The 15,453-nt window shown below is 40.3% G+C and overlaps 1 protein-coding gene across 4 annotated transcripts in view; it reads right to left on the bottom strand.

Moving 5' to 3' along the window:
- Window positions 1-15,453, bottom strand: part of ARHGEF7 (Rho guanine nucleotide exchange factor 7) — a 128,902-nt gene that overhangs the window by 34,986 nt on the left and 78,463 nt on the right. For all 4 annotated transcript variants that reach the window (XM_054162862.1, XM_054162861.1, XM_054162864.1 and 1 more), the window contains one exon: window positions 8,427-8,549. In XM_054162862.1, coding sequence (XP_054018837.1) covers window positions 8,427-8,549 — 123 coding nt within the window. The remainder of the gene's footprint in view (window positions 1-8,426; window positions 8,550-15,453) is intronic.

Here is a 15,453-nt window from a genome sequence, read left to right on the forward strand (position 1 = left end):
GTGGTGGCTCATCCTCTCATCCTGACTCAGCTAAAAGGGAAGAGGCTGTTTCCAGCAAGGTGATACTGTAGACAAAGGAAGGTATGGTGCCCATTTTTCACAGGAAGCTTTACTAACATTCATCTGTGAAAATCCTTCTGTCAGAAGGCACTCAATGTTTCTAACTGTCAATTTGCTATGTATATGACACTGATGCTCTGCACACCACAGCTTTTTTTGTTTTATTAGTTCTCCCTGTGATCATCTAGATCCCTGTCAGCAACATGAAGTTAGATTACTTACGGTAGTTGGTAACTATCTTCATCTATTTTATTGTAAGTGAAACACATCTGCTACAAGAACCAACAAATAGCAAACATTTCAAGTTCATTCTTTGCCTATTGTTCACTTCAGCTAGACCCAGCCCTGTCTGCCAAACTTCAACTACACTTCCACATTATCTATTCTTCCCCCTTTCAGGCAGCACAATCCATACTCTTATGTACGCAGCCTCTCCTTCCTCCCCAACACAACGATATGTTCTACAGGATGTGCCAACTACAAATACCACAAACCATTCAATGTAACATTGTTCTGACCAGTGCTAATTTTGGCCTTCAAACTGGGAAGAGGCAGACTCCTTCATTCCTAATTCCTTAGGCCATCTCCATGCTGCTGGTGGATACACATACATTATACAAATGGCATTTGCTCAGCTATCCACTAACAATGCTTGCACTTTTTCCCCCTCCTCCATGCCTGTCTTTCTATGCCTCTGCAGTAGGAGGGGCACTGCTTACCGTTTCACCCACTCACATTTAATTTTCATTATCATTGTAACACTTTTCCCCTACTTCAATATAAAATAGATAGGAAATAGATATGGAAAAAAACCAAACAAAACCACAACAAAAAACCCAAACAACCCTCACTGTAGCCTGAATTAGAATCGAGTACTTGGAAGCCTGAAATGAAATAATAAAACCCACACAGGTACTATCTTATTTCTCTGTCTACTCTGCAATGTCTTCGACTGAACACACTGGTTACACAATGTTGCAGCAGTTTCCAGGCAGTTCATTGCTCTTCACCCAAGACATTTGGTTGTTTATCACCTCTTTTTTTACTTAATCACAGTGTAGGAACCTACAGAGCAAGTTTACACTTAAGCTCACTTGAAATGTACACAATGTCCTGAAAAACAGGCTTAGCAATAGCATCATCAGGAAGCCTTTTACAGGGAGCAGTGTTAATAGGGCTAATTAAAACTGAATGAGATGGCTTTCCTCCAATGTTTCCAAGCCACCAACGTTCTTTCAAACACTTCTGTGCTTCCCCCACACACAAATTTTGGCATATCAGTTTGTTCAACCTTTAGTATGAACACACACTTTTAATACAATACAACCCAAGATTTTGTTTGAGCACTTCCATCATGCAGTCCCCATTTGCAGTCTACCCATGCTATAATCAACCCACTACCTCTGCAGCCTTGTGGACCAAAAAAATACCTGTCAATATGGATCTTAGTTTAATCCTTAAAGGGAGTATCCTTTATTTATTCACAAATGACAAGCAATACAGAACATAGTGGAAAAGCTCACTTTCCATGAAATATGAGTGGGTAAGAATACAGTCTGAATACCACAATAGTCCACAACAGTTCTTTAATTACTAGCAGCTTAAAAGTCAGTGTCATTAGCTTAAGAGTGCAGCTGCTTCACCAAAGACAACAGCTCTTTTATGTCACACTTTTAGACATCCAAGTACCATGCTCTCATAAGCAGTATGCTGAATAAAACTCCAGCCTACAGCTAAAGAGTATGTTTTATAAAAAGGTATCATTTCACTGAACAGGAAATACTTTTGTACAGTGAAATCACGAACTTAGTTACAACTGCCTAAGCAACAAGCTTTTCAGAACGAGGTTGCTGAGATCTGAATTTACTGCTTGTGTCACTTTACAGACAAAAATGCAGAGCTGCATACGAAAGTGCTGTCCTGCATTTATGCTGAAATCTCAAGCTGAAGAGTTCTCCCCACTACAGACCAGAGTCAGTTCACAGCTTGCGATATTTTAAAGCTCACCATGAAAAGTGTCTTTAAGCTCTATTGATACATTCAAATTTTTATTAGCACAGCTGTCCCGAAAGCTGCAAATCAGACTGGGGAGAGAGAAGAAGGAAGAAAACAAGTTCAGATGTGCCTACCATAACAAAAGGACAGGGGTGGGGAAAGCCATTTAAACTTGAGGAAAGCACATCCCCAGAGTAAAACACATTTAAAATCACAACTTACACTTCTGTAGTCGGTCTCTGTTTGTAATAGATGGAGCACGAGCTATCACTGCTGAGGGGTCTGAGGACTGTACACAGGCATCTCATTTTGAGAGCGTTGTGGCACAGCTTGGCTCAACAACCCCTTAACCACGGCTTTTAATTTCCTAGTGCTAAACTTCCCAGTCAAGCTCCTCTCCCGGGAACTGCTGCTTGGTGTATGACATCAGCCTGCATGCTCAGGGATGCACCAAAGAGGGGGAGGCACAAAGACTTTCCTGACTCAAACTGATCAGTATTCTGTGCTCCAGTTACTCAGTGTAATTGTGATAGTTCAGCTCCACAAATTTTATCCAGACTGTGATGCAAGCATAGAATATACTTAGGATACATTATCTAACAGAAGAATCTAGCAAAATAAATGTCTGAACAAGCAAAGATTTATGAATAGCTTTCTTGCAGCTGGGAGCTGGCTCAACACTTGGCACTTCACAAAATGAAGTAGGCATACATTACTAATTTTCACTTGCCTTTTCATTGAATTAAAGGCTTTGAGGTATTTTAAACATTTTTCTTCCATTTTGTTTTGTAAGAAATGTATTTAAAAGAATATTCTTTAAAAGAAATAGTGGTGCTTAAACGTTAAAAAAGCTTAATCCAACCCCCTGCAAATGGCATGCTTAAATGCTGATCACATTGGGTCTGCACTCTGAAAAGTTTCTTTGGAAGAATTTTATGTTCACTGATCACTAAGGCCTCTAATTTGTTTTCAGTATTATTAACCTTCCTGTGAGTTCTATATTCAAATATCCCACTTCATTATTTGGGATAGAGTCCACAGTCCTAGTCCTGGCTTCCACCTTCCCTTTTTCATTGCTAGAGTTTGCCCTTGCACTGAACTTCATGGTTGGTGATCTTCCTCAGGTAGGCAACATCACATGTTCCTTGGACTCCTTACTCCACTGCAATTATGCATTTCTGTGCTTTGCCTCCAAATGTTTTAGTGGGTTGTTTTTTTTCAATCTATTCAAGGGAAAAATCGTCTTTCATGTCTTAGGATGCTCATCATGTTTCTTCTCCAAAATCAAGCATATGTCTATGATCAGAAGCACACAGCAATCAGTACTGCTTTGTCTAAACACTACGCCCTCAAGGCAGTTCTGCTCACATCAGCTAGCAAATTCTCTCCTAAAATAACACCATTTAATTGCATTAGATCACCTACCCTTGAACTAGGGTTCACAAAAAAGTCTATAGGACATTAGAAATAGAAACCTCAAACACTGCTGCCAGAGGGATAATTATGATGGAATAAAGTAAATAAAATGGAGATTGCATACAGCAGCATTGTAGCCACAATGACAGAAGGAACAGGGAATACAAGCTAAGAGGCAGAGGTGGAAGTATGCAGAACACTGATCTCTGCAAGAGCAAACATTCAGCAGTACCTGTCAAGCTCCACCTCTTCAGCACTAGCCAGGGACTCAGCACACAGTTAAAAGACACAATCACAGGCCTACAGGAAAGTAACTTAATTGGTTTAAATTCTTGATTCATTACACTGCAAGAGTTTTAATTCTCCGGGAAAAAAACAGGTTCTGAAACAATTCTCCACACAGTAAGTTCCCTTCAAATGTCAAGGCTGTATTAAAAAAAAAGAGAAATTATGTTGAGTACCACTGCTAACATCTAGATAAAATTTACAGAGCCACATTAGAGGGCAGAAGGGCTCTGCAGAGGGACCTCGACCGACTGGACAGATGGGCAAGAGTCCAATAGGATGGCATTCAACAAATCCAAGTGCTGGGTGCTGCACTTGGGCCACAACAATCCCATGCAGATCTACAGGCTGGGGTCAGAGTGGCTTGAGAGCTGCCTAACAGAAAGGGACCTGGGGGGTTCTGATTGACAGCCACCTAATCATGAACCAGCAGTGTGCCCAGGCAGCCAAGAAGGCCAATGTGATCTTGGCCTGTATCAGGAATAGTGTAGCCAGCAGGAGCAGGGAAGTTATTCTGCCCCTGTATTCAGTACTGGTTAGGCCGCACCTTGAGTCCCGTGTCCAGTTCTGGGCCCCTCAGTTTAGGAAGGATGTTGACTTGCTGGAACATGTCCAGAGAAGGGAAACAAAGTTGGTGAGGGGTTTTGAACACAAGCCCTGTGAAGAGAGGCTGAGGGAGCTGGGGTTGCTTAGCCTGGAGAAGAGGAGGCTCAGGGGAGACCTTATTGCTCCCTACAACTACCTGAAGGGAGGTTGTAGCCAGGTGGGGGTTGGTCTCTTCTCCCAGGCAACCAGCACCAGAACAAGAGAACACAATCTCAAGGTGTGCCAGGGGAGGTTCAGACTGGATGTTAGGAAGAAGTTCTACACAGAGGGAGTGTGATTGCCCACTGGAATGTGCTGCCCAGGGAGGTGGTGGAGTCACCATCATTGGAGGTGTTTAGGAGGAGACTTGACAGGGTGCTTGGTTGCATGGTTTAGTTGATTAGGTGGTGTTGGATGATGGGTGGGACACGATGATCTTGAAGGTCTCTTCCAACCTGGTTTATTCTATTCTATAGGGAAACAAGAATAGAACCTATTTCCAAACTTCACAAAAAAATCGTTTTGTTGTGGTTGATTGTCAGAAGAAGACAACAGAAACACGCTGCTCTGGAACCTGAATGCCTCTGCGGATTCCATTAGGTTTTATTTCCATTTCTGCATATCCCCATATCCTCAAATCTCTAGTGAAATCCATCTTGATAGTCTATGAATAATTAACTTAAGGAAATGAAGTATGCTTGCAGCTTTGAAGACTAGAAGTATATATAAAAAAATAATCTAAGGAATATAATTATCCCACTTCACCCCTAACTGTATTTACATAAACCATGCATATGTATGTATAAGCTCATATACGCACTCATGTATGATCAAGAAGCAAAGGGCAGAGAAGAGTAAGAGAAAACGCAGACTGGCATTCATACTGAATGGCATCAAAAAGAGACAGTGACATTCAAATTGAATGAACCTTTTGCATGTCCAGCCTCACCTCAAGAACTGCGATTTAGAGATGTCACTAAAAATGCTATTCAAAAGAGAAACTTTTCACTCCAAGTCCAAAATAATAGGAACATCACCATGTTTTATCTACACAGATGGATACATAGAGAGTCTTTAACAGGTCTCAAGGACATTTTAACAGGTAACAGCACTGCTCAAGAAACAGGCCTGATACGTCAGAAAATGACCTATAAGAAACCTCCATACCAGGTAACAGCTTGCCATTTTGATGATACTGTGACGCAACTGGTTAAAGAAAGAGTTAACACTTCAAAATTACAGTAAGTTATTTTTAGTCAGTGTCAGTAAAAACAAGAAAAAGTAGTATATTCTATTAAAAAAAAAAAAAGAGGTTGTTTCTCAAGTTTCACCAAAAGCAATTATCTAGGAGACTCGTTTCATTTCTTTTTTGATAGTATGGTTCTCACCAAAAGCAAGTAAACTTTATAAACTGCAGAAAAGTAATTTTGTTATAGAAGAATTTTACTGCTTTTTTTCAGAAGCACAGTTAACGCATATGTGTTCAGTTTAAGAAGTGCATAGAATTTATGGCAGGAAAGAATCTGCTGTAGACAGCAAGAATTCATGTTCCAAATCAAACCACTCGAGACTGTTCCTTTTTTCTCTAAAACACCACCAAATAGCACAGCTGTTACAAACAGGATATCCAAATCAAAGAAGTCAGCAAATATTTATTTCTCTGCTGTATTTTTTGTGGTATTGAAACACGAAATGCTTTTGGACCCTCAGCTGAAACCATATGTTGTGGTTCAAGGCCTGCAGGGGCAGACAGAAATTCAGCTCCCTAGGTGGACCCCAAGGTGTGTGGGAAATCCTACCCCACCCCAGGGAGGGGTCCCCAGGTCATGTGTATTCCCTCCCATTTCCTGCATACCCTCTATATAAGGGGGGGGGGCAATTTCTAGCCTTGCTGTCTCTTACCTTCACTTCCCTGCCTGGTGGAGCTTGGTGCTGTTGCTGAGAGCTGGGGACCACAGGGCCAGGCCTGCTACCTCTTGTCAGGGAATCCATTGCTATCCAGCCTGGTTCTGTGTGTGCATGTATATATCCCTTTCCCTAACAGCTCTGTGCCTTCCTCTTCCCTAAATACCTTTAATTTTTTGTACTTTCTTAACTTCTAATTTCTGTCCTTTTGTTAGCCCTTTTACCTCCCCTGCCTACCTTTTTCCTGTGGGGGCAGTGAGAGAAAAAGGTTCAGGCTTAAAGCCACCTACTTCATGGCAGCTGTCTCCAGCACTTTTTAGTGAAGCCACTTGCTGCCCATAGCAATAGCAGTCAACAAAATGAAGGGCTCAGAATAATAGAATAGAATAAAAAATTAAAAGGACAAACAGGAGTTACTTCTGTTGACTCATGACTGATAATACAACAGCATTAAAAGAAAAGCCATTTACCATCACTTCCCTTCCCTTCAGCCATCTCTTACAAAGAATACTACTACTTTGAATCTACTTCCACATCCAAATTACTTAACTGCTCTTCAACACTTAGATGGACTTCACCATGATTCAATAGCAAAGCTGACTTCACAGACCAGAAACTGAGGTTGTTGGTTTTTTTTTTAAACAAGCTATATGTGAAGCAGCACAGAAGAAAAAATGCTTCTCCCCTCCATTTGCAGGACAAACAGCTCTCCTCCCTTGAATTTCTATTATTGTTTCTCAGGCGTGGCTATTCCTTTGTGCTTTTCAAGACTTCTAAAAGTTAGGATAATCCTTTACAAATATGTCCAGATCTAAAGAAAAGTAGATGACTACTTCGCTATCACTCTACCATCTTCCATCTGTAGATTAAATCCTAAACCTCTGTATGGGAAGAGTTTAAAGGCACAAAACCAAACAACCAAAACCTAAGCCTAAGAGTATTGGGGGAAAAAAAAATAAAACAAAAAACCTCAAACACCAACAACAGCTTGGATCACCTAAGTATTTTGGCATTTAAAGAAAGTGCTACTAGGAGTAAGTCATTCAAAAGAAAAGAGGGGTTTCATGAGGCGATTTTAAACATTTTTTTTCTTGTTTAATTTCTGCCTATATTGCAACATGAATTTGCAGCTTAATTTTTCAAAGTGGGGCTGGAAGACAGTTACACACCTCAGTAACACAAGCAATAGTTCATAGTATTTGGTAGCTAGAAGGATTTTTCTTGTTTATATTGAGTAAAGCTCACAAGTGTGCCACAATTAAAATTCAAGTTCTTGGTAGAAGCTAAAGCTACAGGAAAGCAACTGTGCTCCTCTGATTTGGAACAGCTGAGAATATTCAAAGTATTTTTATGTTAGTCCATCACAAGGTGAAGAAAGTGTGGGAAAAGAACAAAAAGAATAGATAACCTCCTAGCATATGTCCCATGGTTCTGTCCTGCACAAGCAAACAATCAGCCCCAAACTCAGTTTGCTGCAGCATATGATCATCAGAAGATTACATAGGGTAAGTTTGTGAAAGCAGATGCCTTCAATCAAATTCTGGCCTCCACTCTCTTCCCTCAAGGTCATACAAGGCATCTTCTAAGCAAACTCAAACTCAGGCCCAAAGCTTAGCAACCTTCATCACATTAATGTATCATCCTACTCCTTACACACAGGAAATAATGATTTAGTAAATTTGAAAAGCTCACACTCCTTTCATATCACTCAAAAGCTGAGTGTGTAACACTATAAATTTAAGTACATAAAAATGTACAAGCTTTTACAGGGCTAAGTTACAATTCACCAACTTTCTATTAGTAACCGTGTCAATTATGCCACAACTTCACTAACTTGTTTTGCCTCTGCATTTTTTAAAAGCAAAGATGACAATCAGTACCCTTTGGTTTCCATACTCAGAGTTCAGCATATATTCTTTAAATGATAAAATGCTCTCAAACACTTGATAACATGCTGCCAAAAATTACAAGCTGGCCCAGACCATATAGAACAGCTTACAGTGTGGGGTCTTCTTGTCTTGAATAAACAAACAAGAACAAACCACCAGCAGTACTACTTTTTTCTTCCCTAGAAAAGCCCTAGCATACCAAAAGCCTGTGAAGAGAGACATCACAGCTTTACAACTCAAGTGTATTCTATGCACTTGTATCACATTTAAAAGACCACCAAGTTAATGTACCTGTGTTCTGTGAGAACATTTACTGCTGATGGATGGTTGGCACAGTATGCAAGGTATAAGTTTTTCATTTGTGACATCAAATTTAGAAAACATCCTCCAACCCTCTGCTGAGCTTCAGGCAACCTGAAAAACAAGTAATAAAGATTAAATTAGTATCATACCAATATGGAAATAAAGTCTGGGAAAAATAGTGCATACTGGTTTTTTGTTTGTTTCTGTTCTGTTGTTGTGTGTATTGGTTATCGTATTTATGAAGTCAGACTTCTGTGGTCACTGATGAGCAACCTACAGCTTTCTCTTCCTTCTTTACAGCTTCAAGCCTTTAACAGTCAGGCCTGGATATGTCAAGACAGTAAAGGCAAAATATGGTACATACCTGTAAGACAATCATTCAGCAAAATTTTTTCAAGAATTAGTGGTAATTACCACCTTATTTAAGATTGGATTTTTGGTCAAAATACATCAGTTAGAACAGTACACACACACATATCAAGCCAAATCTCAAAAGTAGTATCTCAACACTTAAGTAAAAACTGGATGGAGTAACAGAAGGAGTCTTTCCCTCTACCCTTCACTAGCAGAGAGGATAAGCACAATTATGTTCAGAAGAGCTTCTTTTGTCTAGCATAAAATGGTGCTTAAACAACAGCAGCATCAGCAACTTGGAAAAAGAAAAAAAAGAAGGTAACTCGGCAAAAGCAGCAGTATTTAGAATAAAAGCTGACTAACACAAGCTTGGTAAACCTAATCACTTCTTATGTTTGTCAGAAAAATATACACATTTATCCACATAAGGAAGGACAGAATAAGAATAAAAATAATATGAATTATATAGTGTATTTTTCAAATGGCTTCAACCAAAACTGTAATCTTAAATTGCAGTGAGATAATATCTGGAGTACAAACATCCCAAGCTAGTTGTGAGACACCAACTTAGAACTGGTACAATAAGCAGAAAGCAGAAGTCTGACATACAGATTGGAAGAATTGAGTTTTGTTTGTTTTGTTTTTTTTCCTTCTACTTTGACTGATTTTCAGTCTTATGGTTAGCATGTCCTTAAGCTGCCTTCTTTTTATGGGTGTGCTTTTCATTTGCTTTTTCTTTTTTACATCCAAAATAATTATCAAGTTCAACTGATGGAAAGAAGTGCATATACTCTAATCAGGCAGACTTCCTTAATGTTACCACATCACCAACTCAGAACCACTCAATTAACATCCTTACTAGATTGTTTCCCATGCAAGACAGAAAAGACAGAATACACAGAATACACTGCACAACACTGTAAGGATGCCACAAGAGATGAAATCCGGTTATTTTTCTGTAAGAGCAACTCCCATTTGAACTATTAAGCCTTTTCAGTAGTAGGCTGTATGGCTAATAGATGAGTGGAAAACCTACACTGAATTTCACCAGAAGATGGGGCACTAAGTTTTCATTAGTCCTCATTACAAGCTTGTCCTTGACACCTTGTCTAAACCCACTGCACATGTGCAAGATTAAATGTTTCCACTTCTCCATACTTTTACTCTCCTTGCATAAAGACTGTGTCTCCTAACAAACATGCCAAATCTTTGCTTCTTCACAACATGAGACAAGCAGTGAATTGTTGTTACCCATTTAACTATTCTTAAACCCTGGATTTCACACTGCTCTAAAGCTACATGAGTTCTCAGAAAGTACATAACAGACATACTGTTAGTATTACAGTATCACAGTATAACTAAGGTTGGAAGAGACCCCAAGGATCATCAAGTCCAACCTGTCCCAACAGACCTCACAACTAGACCATGGCACCAAGTGCCACGTCCAATCTCCCCTTGAACACCTCCGGGGACGGCGACTCCACCACCTCCCTGGGCAGCACATTCCAATGACGAACGACTCGCTCAGTGAAGAACTTTTTCCTCACCTCAAGTCTAAACCTCCCCTGGTGCAGCTTGAGACTGTGTCCCCTTGTTCTGGTGCTGGTTGCCTGAGAGAAAAGACCAACCCCTTCCTGGCTACAACCACCTTTCAGGTAGTTGTAGAGGGCAATGAGGTCACCCCTGATCCTTCTCTTCTCCAGGCTAAACAATCCCAATTGCTAACCAACCTGGTCTATTCCATTCTATTCTCTGTCAAAGGTTTTCATACTTATATTAGTTTCAACAGTTCTCTGTAAGAACATCTCTTTTGGGAAAAAAAAGTTTTTTAGAGGTAAAGATCTTCTGTAATTGTCGTGAACACATACATAAAGTTAAAACATCACTGGTTAGTATACTCCCTCTGAAGAAGTGAGAGATACTCCAATGAACTTCAGTTCAGCTTTCGAAAACAGTTGCTCCTCCAGGCACGGGATGTTCCCGTCCTGCTGAAACACACTCTTGTCCCACTCCTCAGGTTTGCTCATAGTTAAAATTCAAAGGTCATCCTAATAAATATTTCCCTAAACTTTAGAACTCGTCTGTCTCCTATTAAACAGTTTGGTCCCCTCTCTACAGTGTGGTAAGAGCTACTCAATATGAAGTCAAAACCTATTGCACAGATCTTCCAAATACATGACAGGAGAAGCACTTCCTTATTTGAAAGCAACATTCACTTCAGACACCCAAAAAATGGCAGCTGAATCCCCCAATTCAGCCTGATACAATTTGACCATAATATTCCTTACATTAAATGCTAGGTCCTGTATTTTACTATTTGTCTTCATTTCTCTTACAAAGGAAGCTTAAATTCTGAAACCAATAGAGTGCCTGCTTTTGCAGGTATTTAGGGGAAAACAGGGGCATTCCTCTGTACAACAAGGGAATGCCATTCTGTCTTCCAACAGCATTTCCTGCCAAGCAGCTGGTCCCCTTCAATAAATCTAAGCATGAGTTAATAATGCACTCTTGGAGTAACAGATGCAGCAAAAGCCTCAAACTCTGAAGACTCAAGGCATGTAATTCAGGATTGAATAGTAAAAGGTTGCTGAAAACATCTAAATTGCTTTCTTCATACTTGGGGGGAGGGGAGGGGAGGAGATGATGTTACATAAATTATGGCACCAAGCAGACGTTTGAATCTTCTCAGCCTGCTGTTCTTTTAGCAGAATTAAAGACCGACATGCTCTACTACATGTTGCACATGCACTGCAACTTCATACTGCACACTCTTTGTTGAATTAAGATAATTAACAGACTTCCTGAAGGGGTGGCAACTCATCCCCTTTTACTTTTCTAATCCATGCATTTATTGCATTATTGTTCTACTATTTTCAGAGGAACAATTAAGTTATCTGTATCTCCTCTAATTGCTGAAAACCCGACAGCTTAAAGTCTAGCATCACATCACATAAACCTTTCAGTGATTAATGTGTTCAGTTATGAGTACAGTCATTTTACAATTTATTGTCATCCCAATACTCTTCTTATATTTGATACATTAATTAACAAGTAATCACAGTGTATTTATACAAATATAAAAATTATACTAACTTCAGCTGTAAGACCAAAGAAATGCACAGAATGAAAAGAACCATAACCAAAGCCTCCACTGTTGTACATGCTAAGAATCACATCTAAACCAACTCAAATTCTCTGCTTTTTGGAGTTACATCTGACAGCCATCAGCTGTTTTTCCAGACTTAAAATAGGTTTGTACTGCATAACTTGAGAGAACAAAGGAAATACCTTGTTCCTGAGTCATGCTTACTGAAAGATTATGATCCAAACTTACCAATCGGAACCAGACTAAAGCTAAACTGACAGCTAGACAACTGACTGATTGTGATGAATCCAGACAACTTTAAATACAAACCAAGAGAAACAATTTTAGGAGAAAAGTAGGTAACAAAATTTAATCTGCAATATAAGTTTTCCTTGCAAGGAAAAGATTAGATGTCTGTAAACTTCGCTGGGCTCTGAGGTTACCATAAGAGTGTCACGTGGTAATCTCTGTTGCTGTAGAGATGTGTATGTGTATATATAAAAATATATATAAATGTATAAGTGTGTGTGTATACACACACACATTTATACACACACCTGCAGAAACTGCCACAAACTGGAAACTTTCAATTATCTGTGTGACATTATCTGCTCTTCTCCATCTCCTCCTAAAGAAAGAAAACCAGCAGAATTTCCCACCACCCTCCGTCTCCTGAAGGAGCATCAATGATAAGCTGGATGTGTTTGCATAACATTGGTATGGAGAACATCTTGGAACTTAAAAGTTTACATGAAACAACTCCAGACAAGTGAACATCTGCAAAAATTAAGGAATAATTGTGATTCAGGACTCCAAATCAACGCAGTTTGTGAAGAAACATGCAAGATTAGATGTTGCCTCCTGAGGCTTCACGACTAGCAAGGTTACTGAAATCAGGGAAACACTTGGCAACTTTGAGCTACTGTTTATACAAATGGAGTAGCTATTCAACTTATTCACGAACTATAAGCCTTATTTTCAAGGCTCTTCTCACAACCATACCTTTCACTATTTGTTTGCCTTGCCTCTTGCGGTTAATATGCATGGTAGCTTCAGCCAATCTCAGGACACTGTGTTCAAGTCTACTTAAGGCTATTAGGATTATTTCTGCTGATACTCACAATAACCTAAAGCAAAAGGTCAATACTAGGATAGACCTTTAAGAGACTTAATTTGCATCTGCATTCCAGAAGTAAACCTGAAACTGATTAGTGTTGAATTACCTTTCAGCAATCTCCCTCTCACACCCTGGTGTGTCTCTCATTTTGTTTTGGTTTTGTGTGTGTTTGTGGTTTGGGGAGTTTTGTTTGTTTGTGGTGTTTTCTTGGGGTGTTGGTTTTTTAATTCTTAAATTCACATTCCACTTCAGGATCATCCTAGAACATGCATTATCGGCAGTGCTCAGAACACTGAACAAGAAAAACACAGTTACTGTGACTGCAAGAACAGGGACATAAAGAGAGAGGGGAAACTCCAGCTACATCCCTTATGGGGCAGAGAGGTAAGTCTGCAACTAAAAGGCAGCCTATATCCTCAGTTTGATACACAGGTGATTGATTATACCTGACCAGTCTACACAGGATGGTTTCATCTGTGTGTTGGCTGTGTGTCCCTTACCATGAAGTGCAGCCATAGACTGACAGCTTCTATTCCTAGCTAAATGGAAGTAGGTTGTTTGGTTTTATTTTGGGAGGTTTTTTTTGTTGCTGTTCATTTGTTTTTAATTTTCAGCAGGAGACATCTGTTCAATCTCCTGCTGAAAACAGACCAAAATAAAAAAACTCAACACCAAAACAACACAAAAACCCCACCCCCACAGAACAAAGAGCAATACTCCCAACAGATGATTTAAGTTAGCTCAGAGATCACATGACATACACTGACTTTTTTCAGAGACTCCTTTGCAGTGTGAAACACTGCCGAATTCATCTTTGGCACTAAATCACAGATCTTGAAAGACCTAGAGCACTGGACTGCTTTCTGTCCTCAAGAAACTGGAGCCTGGAGTCCTTTTGCTTTGTTTTACTGTTATAAATCCAGCTGAAGACTCCAGCAGTGTTTCTGCCTTGTCAGTTACAGCTCTTTTCCATCCATCAAAACAAAGTGCACTTGAAGTTCATCAGTCAAAAAAAAAGGGCTTTTGAAGATGACTTGCTAGACGATTCTCACTCAATGCTAGTTAAGACTCATCATAGAATCACAGTAATGTTTCAGTTGGAAAAGACCTCTAAGATCAGGTTAGGAGGAAGTTTTACACAGAGAGAGTGATTGCCCATTGGAATGGGCTGCCCAAGGAGGTGGTGGGGTCGCCGTCGCTGGGGGTGTTAAGGGCGAGGCTTGACAGGATGCTTGGTTCCATGGTTTAGTTGATTAGATGGTGTTGGATGATAGGTTGGACACGATGATCTTGAAGGTCTCTTCCAACCTGGTTTATTCTATTCTATTCTATCATCAAGTCCAACTGTCAACACCACCACGGCCATTAAGCCATGTCCCAAAGTGCCACCTCTACACGTTTCTGAAACACCTCCAGGGACAGCAATGCCACCACCTCTCTGGACAACCTATTCCCATGACTGACCACTCTTTCCATAAAAAAGTATTTCCTAACATCCAATCTAAGCCTCCCCAGCGCAATTGCTACTCATGTTTGGTAAATGAAGAGAATTAACAAAGGTAGAAGTAACCCCAAATGAGTCTGTCCAGTGGTGCCCAGCATCCAAACAGGTAGACAAGAAGTCTTCACAGGCCTGTGACAGATGGAACAACTCACAGGACCACTAAAGTGATAGAAAAACAGAGGCCAACCTGGACAAGTTCTAAGAAACAAGTCTGCAGTATTGCACCAGAAGGGCTTCAAGGCTATGTGCAGGGTGCAAGGGCAAAACAGAACTAAAACCAAACATCCAAAAAACTACTTCCACCAAAATACACAACGCACCCACTACAGCATTGTGTGTTCTGGGAAAAAAACACACTACCCACCTGTCCTATTAGAGGCATTAACAATACAGCTAAATCTGTTTTGAGCCACTGCCCCTCTCTCCTCCCTCTCTGTTGCAGGGTCCGGATTGAGGTCGAGGAGCCTAACAGGCAGGCGCCGTTAAGGCTGCCTGGAAGGGAGTGGAAGCTGAACACGAACCCTGAGCCCCATGTTTCAGAGAGGCGACTGCACGTGTCAGACGCCATGAGAGAAGGCGTGTGCAGTTTACTCGCCACATGAACATTTTGAATTGATTAGCGGGGTTTTAGTGGCTAACGTGCCATTGGGCTGTTCCATTTTCAAAACAAGGGAATTTATAGGAGGTCCTCCCCTATGCTCATTGCTCTTACGCTCATAGCTTGCATGCTCGTATTCTCTTCTCTCTCTCCTCTGTTTGTTAATGGGATTCAAGGCTGCGACAAGCACCTTATGTGCTCCTATCTTCAGGGCAATTAGCTTTTGTTGTTTTAGTGACATAGTGCTCAAGTTGGGCCTCCATTACAGCAGCCTGCTCTCTCATTTCCTCTAATTTTTGGATACTGCCCTTTGGACTATAACTATGAACTCAAAATATCTCTTCATTCAGCAAAGGT

The sequence above is a fragment of the Dryobates pubescens genome, chromosome 7 (genome assembly GCF_014839835.1).
Source record: "Dryobates pubescens isolate bDryPub1 chromosome 7, bDryPub1.pri, whole genome shotgun sequence".
NCBI classification, from domain to species: Eukaryota; Metazoa; Chordata; class Aves; order Piciformes; family Picidae; genus Dryobates; species Dryobates pubescens.